The following is a 15,648-nucleotide window of genomic DNA, read 5'->3' on the forward strand; positions in this document are numbered from 1 at the left end:
TTTGTGTGTGTTGTGCTGTATGTATGTTTGGTGTGTTGTGTGCATGGGTGTGCATGCCCAACCCATGCTCGTGAATTCAGAGGCCAGAGGAGTGTGTGAAGTCACTTCCTCCATCACTCTATGCCTTGTTCCTCTGGGACAGGGTTTCTCTCTGAACCTGGAGCTGGCTGTTGGACTAGGCTGGCCAGTGAGCTTTAGGGATCTTCCTGTCTCTGCCACACAGCTTTGGGGTTACAGGCAGGTGTGGCCGTGTCTGTTTTATATGGGTGTTTGGGATTCAGACTTAGGTCTTCATGCTTACACAACAATCTCCCCAGTCTCTGTTTTCACTCTCCAGTCACCCGAATGCATCTGGGGATGTTATTCTCCCCTGAACATGAGGACTTACGCCTTCTGCTTTTTGAGAATAGTATGTAGGAGGTCCCTATGCACTACCAGCCAGACTCCTTCCTCTCTGTTCCTTTCAAGTGTTCAACAACTCAAGCCCAAGAAGAAGAGTATGAAGAGACAGCAGTAGAAAAGGTATCCACCATTGACTGAGGAAACAGAATGAGACCTGTTTTGAGTCCCTGGATTCAAGAAAGCAAGGCCTATTAACCTACATGACAACATGGATGAACTTGCAAAGAGCTGTGTTAAGTGAAAAGAACCAGTCACAGACCATAAATCATTGAATTTTTATGAAATGGCTAGAGTAGGCAAATCTATTGAGCCAAAAACTAGGTTAGCATGTGGTGGGACAAGTTAGGAGGGATGGCCATAAGTCTTAATGGGTATGGGTAAAGGGGAGGCATGATAGACAATATGCTAAAATTGCTTGGAGATGAGTTATGTGGTGAAAGAATTGGATTTTAAAATAGCTGTTATTTAAAAAGAAAAGAAAATGATGGCCCCACGGCTGCCTCCTCCCCTGCCACGGCCGTCTTCACTTGGAAAAGCGTGGCCATGCCTGCAAGTGTTTGCAGGATGCAGGCTTCATGGTCAGCCCATAGGAGGGTGTCAGGTCCACCTTCACCCCTGGTGGCACGCTGAACTCCAGCTGCTGCAGCAGGATGGCTAGGAAGAGGAAGACTTCCCACTTGGCTGGGGTCTCCCCAATGCACCGGCGCTTTCCCAAGCCAAAGAGCATCACCTTCTCACTCAGCGTCTTGTTGATAGCTGTGTTGTTATCAGTGAGAAAGCGCTCCGGGCGAAACACGAATGGGTCTTCCCACTGCTTCCTGCAAGAGGAACAGATGGGACCTGAGCTGTGTGGGCTCTGAAAGGAAAGGGTTGCTGTGTTCTCCGGGCTTCTGGGAGAAGCTTTGTGGGAAAGCCTTGTGGGGAAGGTAGCAAACTTAGTGTTTATTTTCTTTTGTTACTGTTCTTTTTGTGTTTGTTTTGAGGCTGGGTCTCATGCATCTAAAGTTGGCCTTGAACGCCAACACCAGGGTCACCTTGTTTGAATTTCTGACCCTTCTACTGCTACCTCCCAAGTGCTGGGATTACAAGCTTGTGCTCTCACACCTGGCGCTTAGGCTTGAACCCAGGGCCTTGTGCACAGTATGTAAGCCCTCGACCAACAGAGCTACACCTCCATCCATATTAATGATTTAAAAAAAATTCTTTCTAAAATGATCAACCTTTAAAGACAGTGGATTTTGAGGGGGAGATGGATCTTAGGGAGAGGGGAAGTAGGAGAGGAGGAAAGGGAGGGAGGGGAACTGCAGTTGGGATATAATATATGAGAGAAGAATAGAAAAGATACTGGATTTTGATCATTTTTTAATTTTTTAAATTATATTTTTGTTTGTTTACTGGTGTGTGTGTGGAGGTCAGAGGACAACTTTTAGGAGTCTCCTTCTACCATGTGGGGCCTGGGGATGAGCTTGGGTTGTTAGGTGTGGCAGCACCTGCTGAACCGTTCCCAGGGTCCAAGACAGTAGGTTTAATATTCATTTGTCTTAGTTCCTTGATGTGGTTCTGGGAACTGAACCTAGGGCCTTCCACATCACATATACTACCAGGAAGCTACAGCTCCAGTTCTAATCTGTTACTTCAAAGAAATAACACTTTATCAAAAGGATAGAAAAGAAAGAAGGAAAGCATGTTTCTCTCCCTTCTGTTCCCAATAGGCCAGTAACGAGGGAGATCACCAGCTGGCTCAGCTTATGTGCATTATTCTGGGCTAAAAGTTGATAATACAAACATGAATGGTGTTCTCATATTCGATATGTTTTGACTTGGATGGATCTCCTACTTACAAATTAGAGTGGACTTTTCCAAGGAAATCAGTAGGCCATCCTCATAAGTCATTTGAGGTATCCACCTTGTGTACCAGACTGGAACCTTGAGGAATCAGAGAAACTTCCCACTCTATAGCTCTTTTCTTCCTTCCTTTCTCCTCCTTCCTTCCTCCCTCCTTCCCTCCCTCACTTCCTCCCTCTTCCTTCCTTCCTTCCTTCCTTCCTTCCTTCCTTCCTTCCTTCCTTCCTTCCTTCCTCTCTCTCTCTCTCTCTCTCTCTCTCTCTCTCTTTCTTTCTTTCTTTCTCTTTGAACAGGTATGGAGCCTAGGTTAGCCTAAAACTTGCCAAGAATCCCAGACTGGCCTTGAACTCACTGTAATCCTCCTGCCTCAGCCTCCTGAGTAGGCTGAATTACAGGCATTTGCCACCTATACCAGATACCTAGTAAGTTCTTTGTACACTGAAGTCTGAGAAACAGGAACTAAGTTTTGTCACTTAGTATAGGGTATCTAGCTCTGAGGTGTTCCTATGTAAACACTTCCCGAAGAGACAGACGGCCTTCCTGATTGTTGAGTGTGCGCCTTTCCCCATGAGGACAATGTACTCACTCATCATGGTTGACCTGCCACTGGTTTATGAAGATACAGCGCTCCTTGGGGATGTGGAAGCCATTCAGTGAGGTGTCCCTCGTTGTGCTAAGGAAAGAAGAGAGCTCTGTCCAGCTCTGGGCTTGGAAAAGCTGAGCTGTGACTTGTTCCTCCCTCTAATCCATCCCAGTGTCTGACTTCCACAGTCTCCAAATCTGGTACGGGGAGGTCATGTGAGGGGTAAGCAATATGGGGCGATTACGCTTCCCTTTTCTGGGATCCTGTTCTTCAACTTCAACACTTGTTTACTAGGACGTCTTTTTGTTCAGATGTGCACGGGGCAGTCTCTGAAGCAAGAAATCAGTGGTTGGGGCTTGCCCTGGGGAAGCTGCAGCCTTTTGTACCAGGAGTAACTAGGCTAAGGTGTGAGCAGAGGTAAATGTTCGCTCTTACAATCAAGGAGCACGGGCTGAGTGTTCTACAAGTCATCGGAGGAGGAAGCTCTACTTGCTGGCTGAGCCAAAAGGAGCTTCTAGATGGGAGGGCACACATGTGTTGGGATTGATTTTGGGCAAGAGTAGAATTTGGGATCCACATAATGGATAGAAGCCTTTCCAGGCAGAAGGTCCAGTTTAGGCAAAGTTGGCAGGTGGCTAGATTACGCTTGTGAGGAGGGTGTGGCTGAAGAAGATGTCAATTGGAGGTGAGTAACTGCTGAGGCCACAGGGGAATGGACCTGGTGGAGGAACAGTATGAAGACTTGGGGGGTGGCTATGGAACAGGGGCATTACCTGTGGGGGATGGTGAAGGGGACGAAGGATATGTATCTGTACATCTCCAGGATGAAGGCCTCTAGGTAGGGCAGCTGGGGCCTGTCAGAAAGCCGTGGTTGCCGATCCCTGCCAATCACTGTGTCTGCAAAGCACAGGTAGAGCTAATGGGATGTTCTGTCTGTTCCACGCATGCGTGTCCCCAATTGTACTAGTGTGACTCTGTCTATGCTGGACTGTGTTTACTCACATTTCTGAGACCCCACAATACGCCCCCAACACCTTATCTGGACACATGGGGCCATATGCCTAGGACTTATACAGAGTAGACACATAAACACGAGTTTGTAGATCAAGTGACCCTGAGCCTCAAGGCTTCTCTGACTTCAGGGTTGAGAGCAGCACATACCCAGTTCCTTATGGATATTCCTCTGTATCTTGGGATGTGTCACAAGTAGCAAAAGGCTCCAGGTGATCGCTGTGGTGATAGTGTCAAATCCTGGGCAGCAGGGAGTAGGGTGAGGGAGAAAAGAAGACGGGGGAAGGAAAACGGTTTTGGTTTTTGTTTTTGTTTTTGTTTTACCAAGCACTGGCATAAATAGAGCAAGCGCTAGCCCTCTCTGGCTCCCATCTCTGTGTATCCTGAGGGAAGGCTGGGTCCTCTACAGAATCTTGGAAGCCAAGCATGATGGCTTATACCTAGAATCCCAACACCACCAGAGAATCTGCGGCAGGAGAATTGCCATAGGTTTGAGGCCAGCTTAGGACAGAGGTGAGGCCTTGTCTCAAACAGAACAAGTCAAAACCAACCAAATCCAAAACCAAACCCAATCAGGCAAAGAAAACCTGATAGATCCTGGTTTCATAATGAGCAGCTGTTGTAGAACTCTCTTGCTTTCCAGGTGGAGAAACCCAGGCTTTAAAAAAGAGAGGGATCTGGCTGAGTTTCTTCTAGGAGTTGGTGGCAAAGTGTGAGGTGACACCTTGATCCTAGGTGTCCGTCCTTTGTTGGTGCAGTTGATGAGTTAGCTGATAGGATGGGCACAGATAAATAGCAGCTGATGGATGGGGGTGGGATATGTGTGTGTTCCTACCAGCTCCGAAGAGGTCATTGACAATGTTGACAATCTTCTCCTGAGGGATGAGACCACCGTTGTCCTTGGAGTTCTCACTGTGCTTGAACAGAGCACTTGTGATGTCCTGGATACTGTCCTAAGAGGAACAAGTTTACGGGGAACGAGTTTACGGGTGCTTCGAGGGACAAACGCCAGACATTGTCCATGCCGTTTGATACGTCCCCAGGGCCTGGGAGCTGCCTCGGCCTCCAGGCTCTGGGCAGGGGCTCAGATTTTTGAATTGGCATCAGCCCTAAATAGAGCATGTGCCCCTGACCATTCTTGCTCATAACCCCCAGGGGTCAGATTTCCCAGGAGGAAGAGGTAGGCGTGAACTCAAGGGAAGAACTGTGACATGAAGCCGGCTTAGGCTTTGCCGAGGTTCATTTCCCTGCAGAGCAGTAAATAGCCTTTGAGCTGTGACACCCCATATTGCTGTGCCAAGGCTCCATTCACACACCTCATCTTTCTGGGACTTGGAACAGGCCCAGAGGGGGGCTATAAGGAAGAAGGAATGGCTTCAGGCCACACAGCTGTGAGTGGCCCGGAGCTTTTCTAGGCCTGGCAGCATATGGCAGTCTGAGTACCGTGCGTTAGGATTGGAGGAGCGTTCTCTGCACCTGTGATGGTGGAGAGTGTACAACCATGCCTCCCAGTCTCACCTTATTGAAGTCTTGATAGTGCTCCTGGACTGTTTTCTGCAGAAACAGCACAAAGTTATCATTGAAGGTCTTAAACCTCTTGAGGGCTGGGTTGGGCAGGTAGCGCAGGATGGGGAAGAAATCCACAGCGTTCCCTGAGGTGACGTTCTCCACAAAGTCACTGCTGCTCTTCACGATGTTCAGCATCTCCTCACTCTGGGGGAAGTTCTTCCCAAAGCACATTGCTCCGATGACGTTAGCCACCGACTCCACCACCTGGCTGACAGGCTCGAAGTGGCCAACCTCTGCCATCAGCTTCTGAAACTTGGTGATTAGACGGTCAGCCTCCTTGCTCACGTGCTCCTCCAAGTAACAAGAAGATGCTGACGTCGGGTCTGAGGCTATGGAGAAACTCTTCAGGGCATCCATGGCCAGGCGCCGACGGGCGGCCCACACTGGTCCAGAGTCTGGATTGAAGGTCATGCTCTTGCCGTTAGTGATGAGTGTGAAGCTGTAGAGGTCTGGCCGGCCCTTGAAGTCATCTCCCTGCCGCACCAGGGCCTGCCGGATGGTGTTGAGCCCGCTCAGCACCACCACAGGTGTGGAGCCAATGCGGATCTGCAGTACATCCCCATACTGTTTGCTCAGTTTTGTCAGTGACAGGTGTGGGTTCTTCCCCAGGGTCAATATGTTCCCAATGAAGGGCCAGCCCCAGGGTCCGGGTGGGCTCTTCAGACCTTTGGGGACCCGGGTTCTTGACACTCTGACCACCCAGAATACTATGCAGAAGATGACAGCGGTCAGGAGCAGCTCTGTGGGTGAGGACAATGCCATCTGTACCAGCTGCGGGAGAAATGGAAAGATGGGGTGGTTCATGATGGAATCTGAGCCTTCCATTTATCCTTTCACTCACTCATTCAGTAAGCACTGACACACATGCTTGGTTTTAAGCTACACATCAGAAAACCCCTGAAGAGATCTCTGGATGCTCCAGGGACTGGCTGGTTTGAGAAAAACTTAAAGCAGGTCATGCCAGGATCTGTCTGGTTTCTTTGACAACTGGGAGCTTCCCAGAATAGAAGTAAGCTAGAGCCTGGTCCAGGGCTACCCAATGCCAGGTGGGTATTCTCTCCCTAACTCTTCACTCTAGGCATCTGTCCTTAGAAAGCTTCAACTGTCCTTGAAGCTACTTAATTAAAGACAGAGGGCCAGTGAGGTGGCTCAGTGGTTAAAAGCACTTTCTGGAAAGCATGACAGCCTGGTTGGATTCCCAGAATCTACATGGTGGAAAGAATTGACTCCTGAAAATGGTCCCCTGACCATACACAAGCTGTGGAATTCTGACAGACAGACAGACAGACACGTATCTACATGGTGTGGGGGAGGTGAGGTTTAAAAAGAGGAACTGAGGTTCAGGGCTGACAAGCAAGAATTAAAACTTCAGCCCTCCTTCAGTTTCCACAGGGTCCACATTTATCCATCTCTAAGAGCGTTTATGAGATAAGCAGATCTCATGGTCTGGAAAAACACACAGACATACCTGAAGGGCAGAGGCTGGAGACTGGCTGAGTTGTGGGAGTCTCTCTGGGCCTTTGGGGTTCCAATGATGGGCCTTTTATAACACCACCCCCTCTGGACTGGCCCAGCCATTCAGGTCACTTGATACCCAAGTTGGATACTGCACAAAGCTGGAAGGATCAATTCTTGGCTTCAAGCCCTGATCCCTCAGCTCCACCTTCTACTCAGGGCTCAGGAACAGATCTTTGGGTCAGAAGTGGCCCTGGGTCCCTGGAGATAAATATCCATGACATTTTAGGAGCTGGGGTATATTTCAGAGTGTGGGGTGTGAAAACTAGGCCTGTGGGTAGGTATAGCACTTTTCCACTGTGCCCATCAGAAAGGGACGTGCCTAGCCTCTAGTCCAGGCCAACCAGGGGCAGATAGGGAAGTGCATTATGCTAGCGACTTTTTCTTGATGTAACAAGCTACCCGAAAACATTAAGTTAATGAAGGAAGGAAGGCTTATTTTGGCTCACAGTTTTAGAGTATGGTCCATCACGGCAGGGGAGTTGCAACAGCAGGAACGTGAGGTCATACTGTAGCTGCAGTTAGGAAGCAGAGAGAGATGAATGCTGGAGCTGGGCTCCTGGTTGTTGTTGTTGTTGTTGTTGTTATTTAACCAGGGGCGGCAGCCCAGGGATGGTGTGGCCCACATTCAGGCTGGGCTTTCCCTCCTCAGTTAACCTTTCAGGAAAGGTATGCTCTGAGGGGCATCTTCTAGGTGACTCTAAATCCCATCAGGATGGCATTGGAGATTTAAACATCACAGATATGTTCTAGCTACCCCAACAGTGTGTGTGTGTGTTTGAACCTACATCCACAAACATACGTGATGAGTACTCTGCCATTGACCTTTGTCTCCACTCCTCTCCCAACCTTTATTTCCTTTAGAATTTTGTCCTCTAAAGGGAGGCTCTCTTGATACCCTCCCTGCTGTGAAAGGTGGTAGGAATTAAAAACCAGGACTTGCTCCCTATGGTAACCTGCCTGGACTCTTCTGAGTCAATGTTAGTGGAGGAAAAACAAACAAACAATGAACCAGATAAGTTCCAGAACCAAGAAACGAAAAAACTGAAAGCAAATACAGGGCTGGGTATGGTGGCATGCACTCCGATCCCAGCACTTTGGAGGCAAAGGTAGATGGATCTCTATAAGTTCAAAACCAGTCTGGTCTACACAGTAAGTTCCAGGTCAGCCAGGGTTACACAGTAAGACCCTAAAATATATAAAATGCAATATGTGAACTTGATTGGATCCTAAATTTAACAAAAAGCAAATTTTAAAGCTATAGAAGACTTTTTAGAGAGATAATTGAGGACTCATAACCATGGCCTGCAGATTAAATGACATTCTCAAATGAATACTAATTTGCTCAGATGTGACATATGTCACGCTAACATGACATCTGAGTTACTGTTCTAATCCTGTGAAAAGACACCATGACCAAGGCAATTATTATAAACTAAAATATCTAATTAAGAGCTCTCTTCCAGTTTTAGAGGGTTAGTCCATGATAACCATAGCAGGAAGCAGGCATGGCCCTGGGGCAGTAACCGAGAGCTTTACATCCTGCTCTGCAGGCAGCAGGGAGAGAGATTAAGATTGGGCCTGGTGTGGGGTCCACCACAAGTGACACACCTCCGTCAACAAGGCCACACCCAACAGTTCTTCCCAAGCAGTTCCACTAACCAGGGACCAAATTTTCAAACGAGCTATGGAGGCCATTCTCATTCAAACCACGTGTGGTAAGATATTCTTGTTCTTTGGAGATTAATGCTGTATGCTTTAGGGATGAAGTGTCATGATGTCTGCGACATTCTTTCAAATGGTTCTGTTAAAAACAAAAAGCCCAGAACCTACACTCTGCAACTGCTGAGATGGCTCAGGGGGTAAAGGTGCTTGCCACAAAGCCTGATGACCTGTACTTGACCCTAGGACCCACATGGTAGGAACGGTATCCTCTGATCTCCACATGTGTGCTTTGGCACATTCACATCTTGGAAAATATGTTCTCTCTCTCATTCTCTCTCTCTCACATGCACACACACACTAGAAAAATACATTTTTAAACCTTAAAAATATATAAGCTGGGTGGTGGCAGCGGTGGCAGCGGCACATGCCTTTAATCTCAGCACTCATGAGGCAGAGGTGGATCTCTGAGAGTTCAAGGCCAGCCTGGTTTACAGACTGAGTTCCAGGACAGCCAGGACTTGGATCCCCAGGACTCACATGGTAGAAGAGGAAACTAGATCCTTCAGGTTGCCCTCTGACCTCCATGTGAGCGCGGCGGTCTCTCTCTCTCTCTCTCTCTCTCTCTCTCTCTCACACACACACACACACACTAAGCTTCAGGGTCAACCTGTACAAGGGTCAAGGATGGGGACACAGAGTGACAAAGCTGGTTTGAAGTCAGCTGGGAGCCAAGCAAACTAGTTCCTGAGTCTTCACTGGGTTCAGCTCACTCAATTAAAAGGGCCAACATGGGAAGAAGGCCAAGTTTTATACAAATTTGTCTTCTCATTGACTAAAGCCCACAGCTTATTTTATTTAGATATCTCCACTCTCTCCCCCCCCACCTTTTTTTTTTTATGAGACAGGGTCTGTTTATGTCCCCTTTGCTGCTCTGAACTCACTGTGTAGACCAGGCTGGTCTCCAACTCACAACGATCTGTTATCTCTTGAATGCTGGGATTAAAAGCGTGTGTCACTATGCCTGACTACTGTTGTGCTTTTTTAAAAAGCACACACAAATATTTCTATGTTATTGTAGACGTGTGTTTTGCCTTCATGTATGTTTATGACTCACATAGGTACAGTGCCCATGGGGGCCAGAAGAGAGCGTTAAGTTCCCCTGGGAGTGGAGTTGTGAGCAGCCAGTGCTCTTAACCCCTGAGCAGTCTCTCCAGATGTCAGTAATTTTTATTCACTGTTCTTTATCTGTTTCAGGATCTTCTTTGGCATGCCAGGTGACATTTAGATGCTGAAACTCTCAGGGTTCTCAAGCTATCTGGTTTGGATGACTTTGATAATTCTCAGGAGTCTGGGTCAAATATTTATAGTACATCTCTCTATTAGATTGGCCTGGAGTTTTTTTTTCTAGCAAGCCTGAGGTTGGGAGTAGTTGGTAGAAGGGTCTCAGAGGTAAAATGACACTAACAATTTCAACCACTGTCTCTGTGACTTTGATCAGTCGGCTGAATAGTGACTGTCAAGTTTCTCCAACGTAAACAGTGTTAGGCAGAGAAGCAAGCAACTTCATCCATTTTAAGTCACTTTTTCCTCACTTTCCATGCTGCACCCTTTGAAAGAAGGCACTGTGCACAGCCTACACCCAAGAAGTGGGGAGTAGCTATACAAATATTTGGACATTTGTCTATGAGAGATCGCTTTTGTTTTCAGAAATTAAACTAAGGAAGAAGTCCAGGGACATAGCTCAGTTGATAAACTTGCCTATCATGCATCAGGACCTGGTTTGATCCCTGGCATTTTGTCAGTGGAGCCTGGTAACATATGCTTGTAAGTTCAGCACTTGGGAGGTGCAGGTAGGAAGGTCAGAAGTTCCAGGTCATCCCTGGATACTTAGGGAGTTTGAGGCCAGCCTGGGCTACATGACAGTGTGTCTCAAAAACAACAAAACAAAACCCTACAATAAAGAAAAGTAACTAGCTCAATGAAATTTTTTTGTTTTATTTTGCTTCTTATTGAGATAGTCTTATTATATATTGCAGTGTCCATACACAACTCCAGGAACTTAAACATGACTGGGGCAGCAAGGGAATGAAGAAAATAAAGACAGACAGACAGACAGACAAACACATACACACAAATGAGAGAGAGATAGAGAGAGGGAGGGAGGGAGAATGAGAGAGATAGAGCAGGAGAGCTGGAATCAGGTTCTGGGCTCTCAAATGAAGCAACTGGAGTTTCCTAGAAGTTCCGTGTGTTTATTATATAGAGTTGAAAGAAGAGGTGGGTGGGGTTAGTGCATATAGTTTAACAAGGAGGTGGGGTTATCATTTACAGATAGACAAGGAGGCGGGGTTTATACAGCTGGATCAAGGAGATGGGTTTAATTAATTTCAGTAAGAGTAGGAGCAATCTCTGTAAAGGAGGAGTTTTCGTTTTTGTTTTTCGAGACAGGGTTTCTCTGGGTAGCCCTGGCTATCTTGGAACTTACTGTGTAGAACAGGCTGGCCTTGAATTCACAGAGATCAGGGGAGGAGTCTTCGTACTGTGACTATCCAGAGGGAGAAATCTGTCATGGACATTTTCTGCACACACCATCAACATCTATACACAGATCGGAAGAAAGGCTTTTTCCTCTGAGCCTCGCCTCAGGGGAGAAGGCTTTGCCATTTTCTCCATGTGTCTGAGGCTCTGCGGTCCTTGGCGTGGCTGTGCCATGTTAATAGCACACATTCACTCAGAACCTTACTCCTTCTCGACGCTCTCGTCCAGGCTGGCCTACAATTCAAGACCCTGCTGCCTGGGGTCCATGAATGCTGGAGTCATAGCATGTAGCTTGAATGTGTGGCTTCAGAGCATCGTCACAAACCTGAGAGAGCAGTGTCACTGACTCCCAGGTCAGAAGGTAGAATGTCACCAGACTTCAAAAGCCCCTACCCCTCAAAGTAGTTTAGGCTGGCCTGAATGAACAGATCTGTCTGCCTCTTTCTCCCAAGTGCTGGCATTTATGGTTTATGCCATGATGCCTGGCTGCATATTTATTTATTTTAGTTTTAGTTTTGTTTTGCTTTGTTTTGTTGAGACAGGGTCTCTCTACATAGTCCTGGCTGTGCTGGAACTCACTATGTAGACCAGGCTAGTCTTGAACGCACAAATATACAACTGCCCATATCTCTCAAGTGCTGAGATTAAAGGTGTGAGCTATCATGCCCAGTTACCTTTATCATTTTTTAAAATCTAATTTCAAATACTTAAACATTTTATTTTATGTGTATGAGTGTTTTGCTTGCATATATGTCTGGAGACCAGAAAAGGTGTCAGATCCCCTGGGACTGGAATTACTGCCAATTTAGAGCCTTCATGTAGGTGCTGGGAATTGAACTTGGGTTCTCTGGAAGAATAACCAGTGCTTTTAACCATTGAACCATCCCTCAGACCTTTAGATTTTATTTTATGTGTATGGATGTTTTGCCTGCGTGTTTTGCATTACATATGTGCCTAGTGCCCATGGAGGCCATCAAAGGCCATCAGATCCCCTGGAACTGGAGCTACAGATGGTTGTGAGCTGCCTTGTGGGTGCTGGGAGTTAAACCTAAATCTTCCAGCCAAGGAATAGCTGTTTCTTGTTTTTGTTTTTTGTTGTTTTCTGAGAAAGGTCTCGCTATATAGTCCTGGCTGTCGTCAAAGTCATAGCGATCTGGCTGCCTCTGCCCTCTGAGTGCTGGGACCAAAGGAGTTCACTGAGGGAGTCTCTCAGTGAACCTGAGGCTCAGTAGTTTGGCTGGACTTGATGGCCAGTGAGTGTCAAGGGTTCATCTGTCTCCTCACCCTCAGTGCTTGTGTTACAGGTGTATGCTACTATTCCCAGCTTTTAAATTTTGTTTTTAAATTTTATTCGGAGTGTTTTTGTATGTATGTTATGTGAGTATCCATGTGTATGAGTGTGGGTGTGCATTTGCCATAGGTCAGAGTCCAGCCTCAGGTTTCATTCTCAACCTCTGCCTTTTATGAGATAGGCTCTATTGTTACTCACCACTGCTCACAAGGGGACTTCTGAGCTTTCAGGGATTTTTCTGACTTCAATTCCTATCTTGCAGAAGGAGCAAAGGAATTAGACACTTGCTGCAGAATCTAGTTTTATGTGGGTTTCTGGGATCTGAACTTAGGTCTTCATGCTTGTGTGGCAAGCACTTTACCCACGGAACCATATCCCCAGTCCACACCTGGCTCCTTGCATGGGTTCAAGGGACTGATTCAGAGTTAAGTGACTGCATCCAAGACAATGATGAGCCGCACATGGCAAGAGACAGGGAAACCACTTCCACAGTCTTTCTCTGTACGTTGAACTCTGTCTTGCCTTTCTGACTCATTATTTTATATCCTGCTTCAGCTATCACCAAACTAACCAGGAACCTCTGAATTCTTACAGTTCCACCATCACCTGTCTTCCTCCAGGACCATGAAGAACTTGGAGTTTGCTGTGATCTAGTGTTCTCTAAAGGTCCATATGTTTGAGGTTTGGTTCCTAGATCAATGCTATTAGGAAAGGGTGAAAACGTTGAAGTATGGCCTTGTTGGAGGATGAGTCACCAAAGGGCTACCTTTGAAGGAGATTGTGAGACCCTAGATTTCCTCTTGTTTTTTTTTCTTTCTTTTCACCTTTTAGCTTTAGGGTGAACAATTTTGCTCTGCCATACTCTCCCCTCCACAGCTCTAAAACAGGGTCTTTTAATTGTGGACTTAAACTTCTAAAACTGTGATCTGTTATGTTATTTCTCTTTCCAAGATGATAAACTCAAGTATTTGTTGTAGGAATGGAAAGTTGGCTAACACAGAGGTTGACCAAGCCTCAACTTTTCTAGAGACCTCTGGTCTCTAGTGCTGAGACCAGCACACAGCACACACTCAGGGGTAATGGAAGTTTTGCTTTCTTTGTAAACTCAGTTATGTTATGTAAATATGTTTTTGTTTTAATCCCAAGTGTGGGATTTTAGTTGGGCTATAGTTTGTTGAGAGCTGTGAATTGTCTCCTGTGGGGTGTGGCCTTTGCTAGCTGGTAACCTTCCCTGTGTGGCATAGAGAGGGGTGTGGTCTAGGAACTCTGAAAATATAAATTTGAGATCTGAGAAAGAGAGTTGTGGCATTCAGTGTTGGTGTGTGGTGAGTACCAGTTTGGAGAGATCAAAGAGACTGACGTGGCAGTTTGGAGCAGACAGATGGAGAGAAACACTTCCGGTGCAGCAGCATGGAGGAGACTGCTGGCTGCATCTGCTGTTGACGGAGATTGGTATAGAGCCCTAAGAGAACCCCTTGACCCTAAACAGCCAGGAGAAGTAAAGGGGCCCTCTCTGCCCACTAACCCCTCTTCTGCATAGGGTTGGGAGGTTGGATGGGAGGTGAAGGCCCACATACCCCCAAATAAAGTAGAATATTAAAAACAAGTGCTATACTCAGGAAAAGGTTTGATAAATTAATTAGTATTCACAGGAGGGATATGAAGCTGCATGAGAGCTTTGTGAGCCGTCTTCATGGGGAATTTCCCACCTTGGTCCTGTAGATGAGTAAGAATACTTAGTGTTCCCTGAGCATCTGCTAAACCGGGTTCTGGTACAGCTAACACAGGCCATCTATATTTCAGATGCTATTGCTAGCAGGTAGATACATTGTAGCCTCATTTCTCACTAGACTCAGTGCAGTCCTGGAGGTGGTAAATGACTGACCCTGGACCAGATGCAGGGAAGGACAGCAGTGGACATGGGCAGAGTAGAGTGCAGAATTAGAAAGTTACTGTGAGTGAAGAATTGGGGGAATTCAGCCTCCAAAGAGGAGGGACAGAGTGGGGTTGAGGCTACAGTAAGTGGAAAGATAGCGCTGGGTGGGTCACTCAAAAAAATTTATTGAGGGCTGTGGACATAGCTCACTTGGTAGAGAGCTTGCCTGGCATGCATGAAGCGCTAAGTCCAGGCTCCAGCACTGCGTACAACCTGGCCTGGTGGCAAATGCCTGTTACACCAACAATCGGGAGGTGGAAGCAGGAGGACCAAAAGTTCAAGGTCATCTTTGGTTACATAGGGAGTCTCAGGCCAGCCTGAGCAACATGAGACGGTCTTGGAGATTAAACTCAGATCATCAGGCTGTCTTGCCTGCTTGGAAAAAAAAAAAAAAGGTCTTCTCTTTTTGCTCTGTTTGGTACAGCTGTAAAATGTGCTAGCAGAACTGACATGTTAAGCATTTTATACTTTTGAATTGTGAGCATAATTAGACACCCATAGCTCTCTAGTCAGCGCTCCACGATGCCACCTAAGTGAACTTTGTGAAACTGCATGCCAGAGTCCTCTCAAAGCCGCCTCTCAACTTCGCAAAGCCTTGAAAACAAGTTTCCTCGGCCCAGTACGGGATCCCCATCTTCCCGCACTGTCTTCCCCTCAGTGTAACTTTCCCACCAGACAGAGGAGCCACCATATGATTCCTGCAGCCTCTGTCTCTGCCTTCATAAGCGTTGTTCCCACTACCCAGAATGCCCGACCCTCCTCCCAACCCCTCCTTCACATTCAAACGACACCCTCAAGAAAATGCATTGTTTTTCTGTTAAAGATGCTTGCTCAACATATTTAAGCACTGGTGACAAGAACAAGACGTCTCCATTTCTCCCATAAACCAAGTCCTCCAACATGTGACTCCAAACCCATGCCCTCTGTAATCCTTCTCTGGACATGGTTCTTTCATGGTACCAAAATCATGGTGTCATAGTGATTTGGTTTCATTCTCCCTCTCTAGACTATGATGAGAGCTCGCTCTATAGCCCAGTGTCATGGCAATCCTCCTGCCTCAGCCTATGAGTCGTGAGATTACAGGTGTGTACTCTCACTCCTAGGGCGGCACCCTCTACTCTTACCTGTCACATAGTGGGTGCAGTGGGACTCTATGAGCATAAACTAGTCCTCCAGTCGGGAGACAACTAAGACATCTTAGTTACTTTTCTATAGCTGTGCTAAAACACCATGACCAAAATCGGCTTAGGGAGGAAAGGGTTTATTTAATCTTACAATTTGTAGTCCATCGTC

The 15,648-nt window shown here is 46.8% G+C and overlaps 1 protein-coding gene across 1 annotated transcript; it reads right to left on the bottom strand.

The window, feature by feature from the left end:
• Positions 1–665: 665 nt before the first annotated feature.
• LOC129687821 (cytochrome P450 1A2) lies at positions 666–6,962 on the bottom strand. Its single transcript, XM_055622418.1, has 7 exons — positions 6,879–6,962; positions 5,360–6,181; positions 4,677–4,794; positions 3,992–4,081; positions 3,604–3,727; positions 2,834–2,920; positions 666–1,220 (listed from the first exon to the last, which is right to left on the bottom strand). Exons 2-7 carry the CDS (start codon positions 6,170–6,172, stop codon positions 926–928), a joined length of 1,527 nt encoding a protein of 508 aa, XP_055478393.1. The 5' UTR covers positions 6,173–6,181; positions 6,879–6,962; the 3' UTR covers positions 666–925.
• Between the last annotated feature and the right edge of the window lie 8,686 nt (positions 6,963–15,648).

The sequence above is a fragment of the Psammomys obesus genome, unplaced genomic scaffold (assembly GCF_907164565.1).
Source record: "Psammomys obesus unplaced genomic scaffold, mPsaObe1.curated_primary_1811, whole genome shotgun sequence".
Lineage (NCBI taxonomy): Eukaryota > Metazoa > Chordata > Mammalia > Rodentia > Muridae > Psammomys > Psammomys obesus.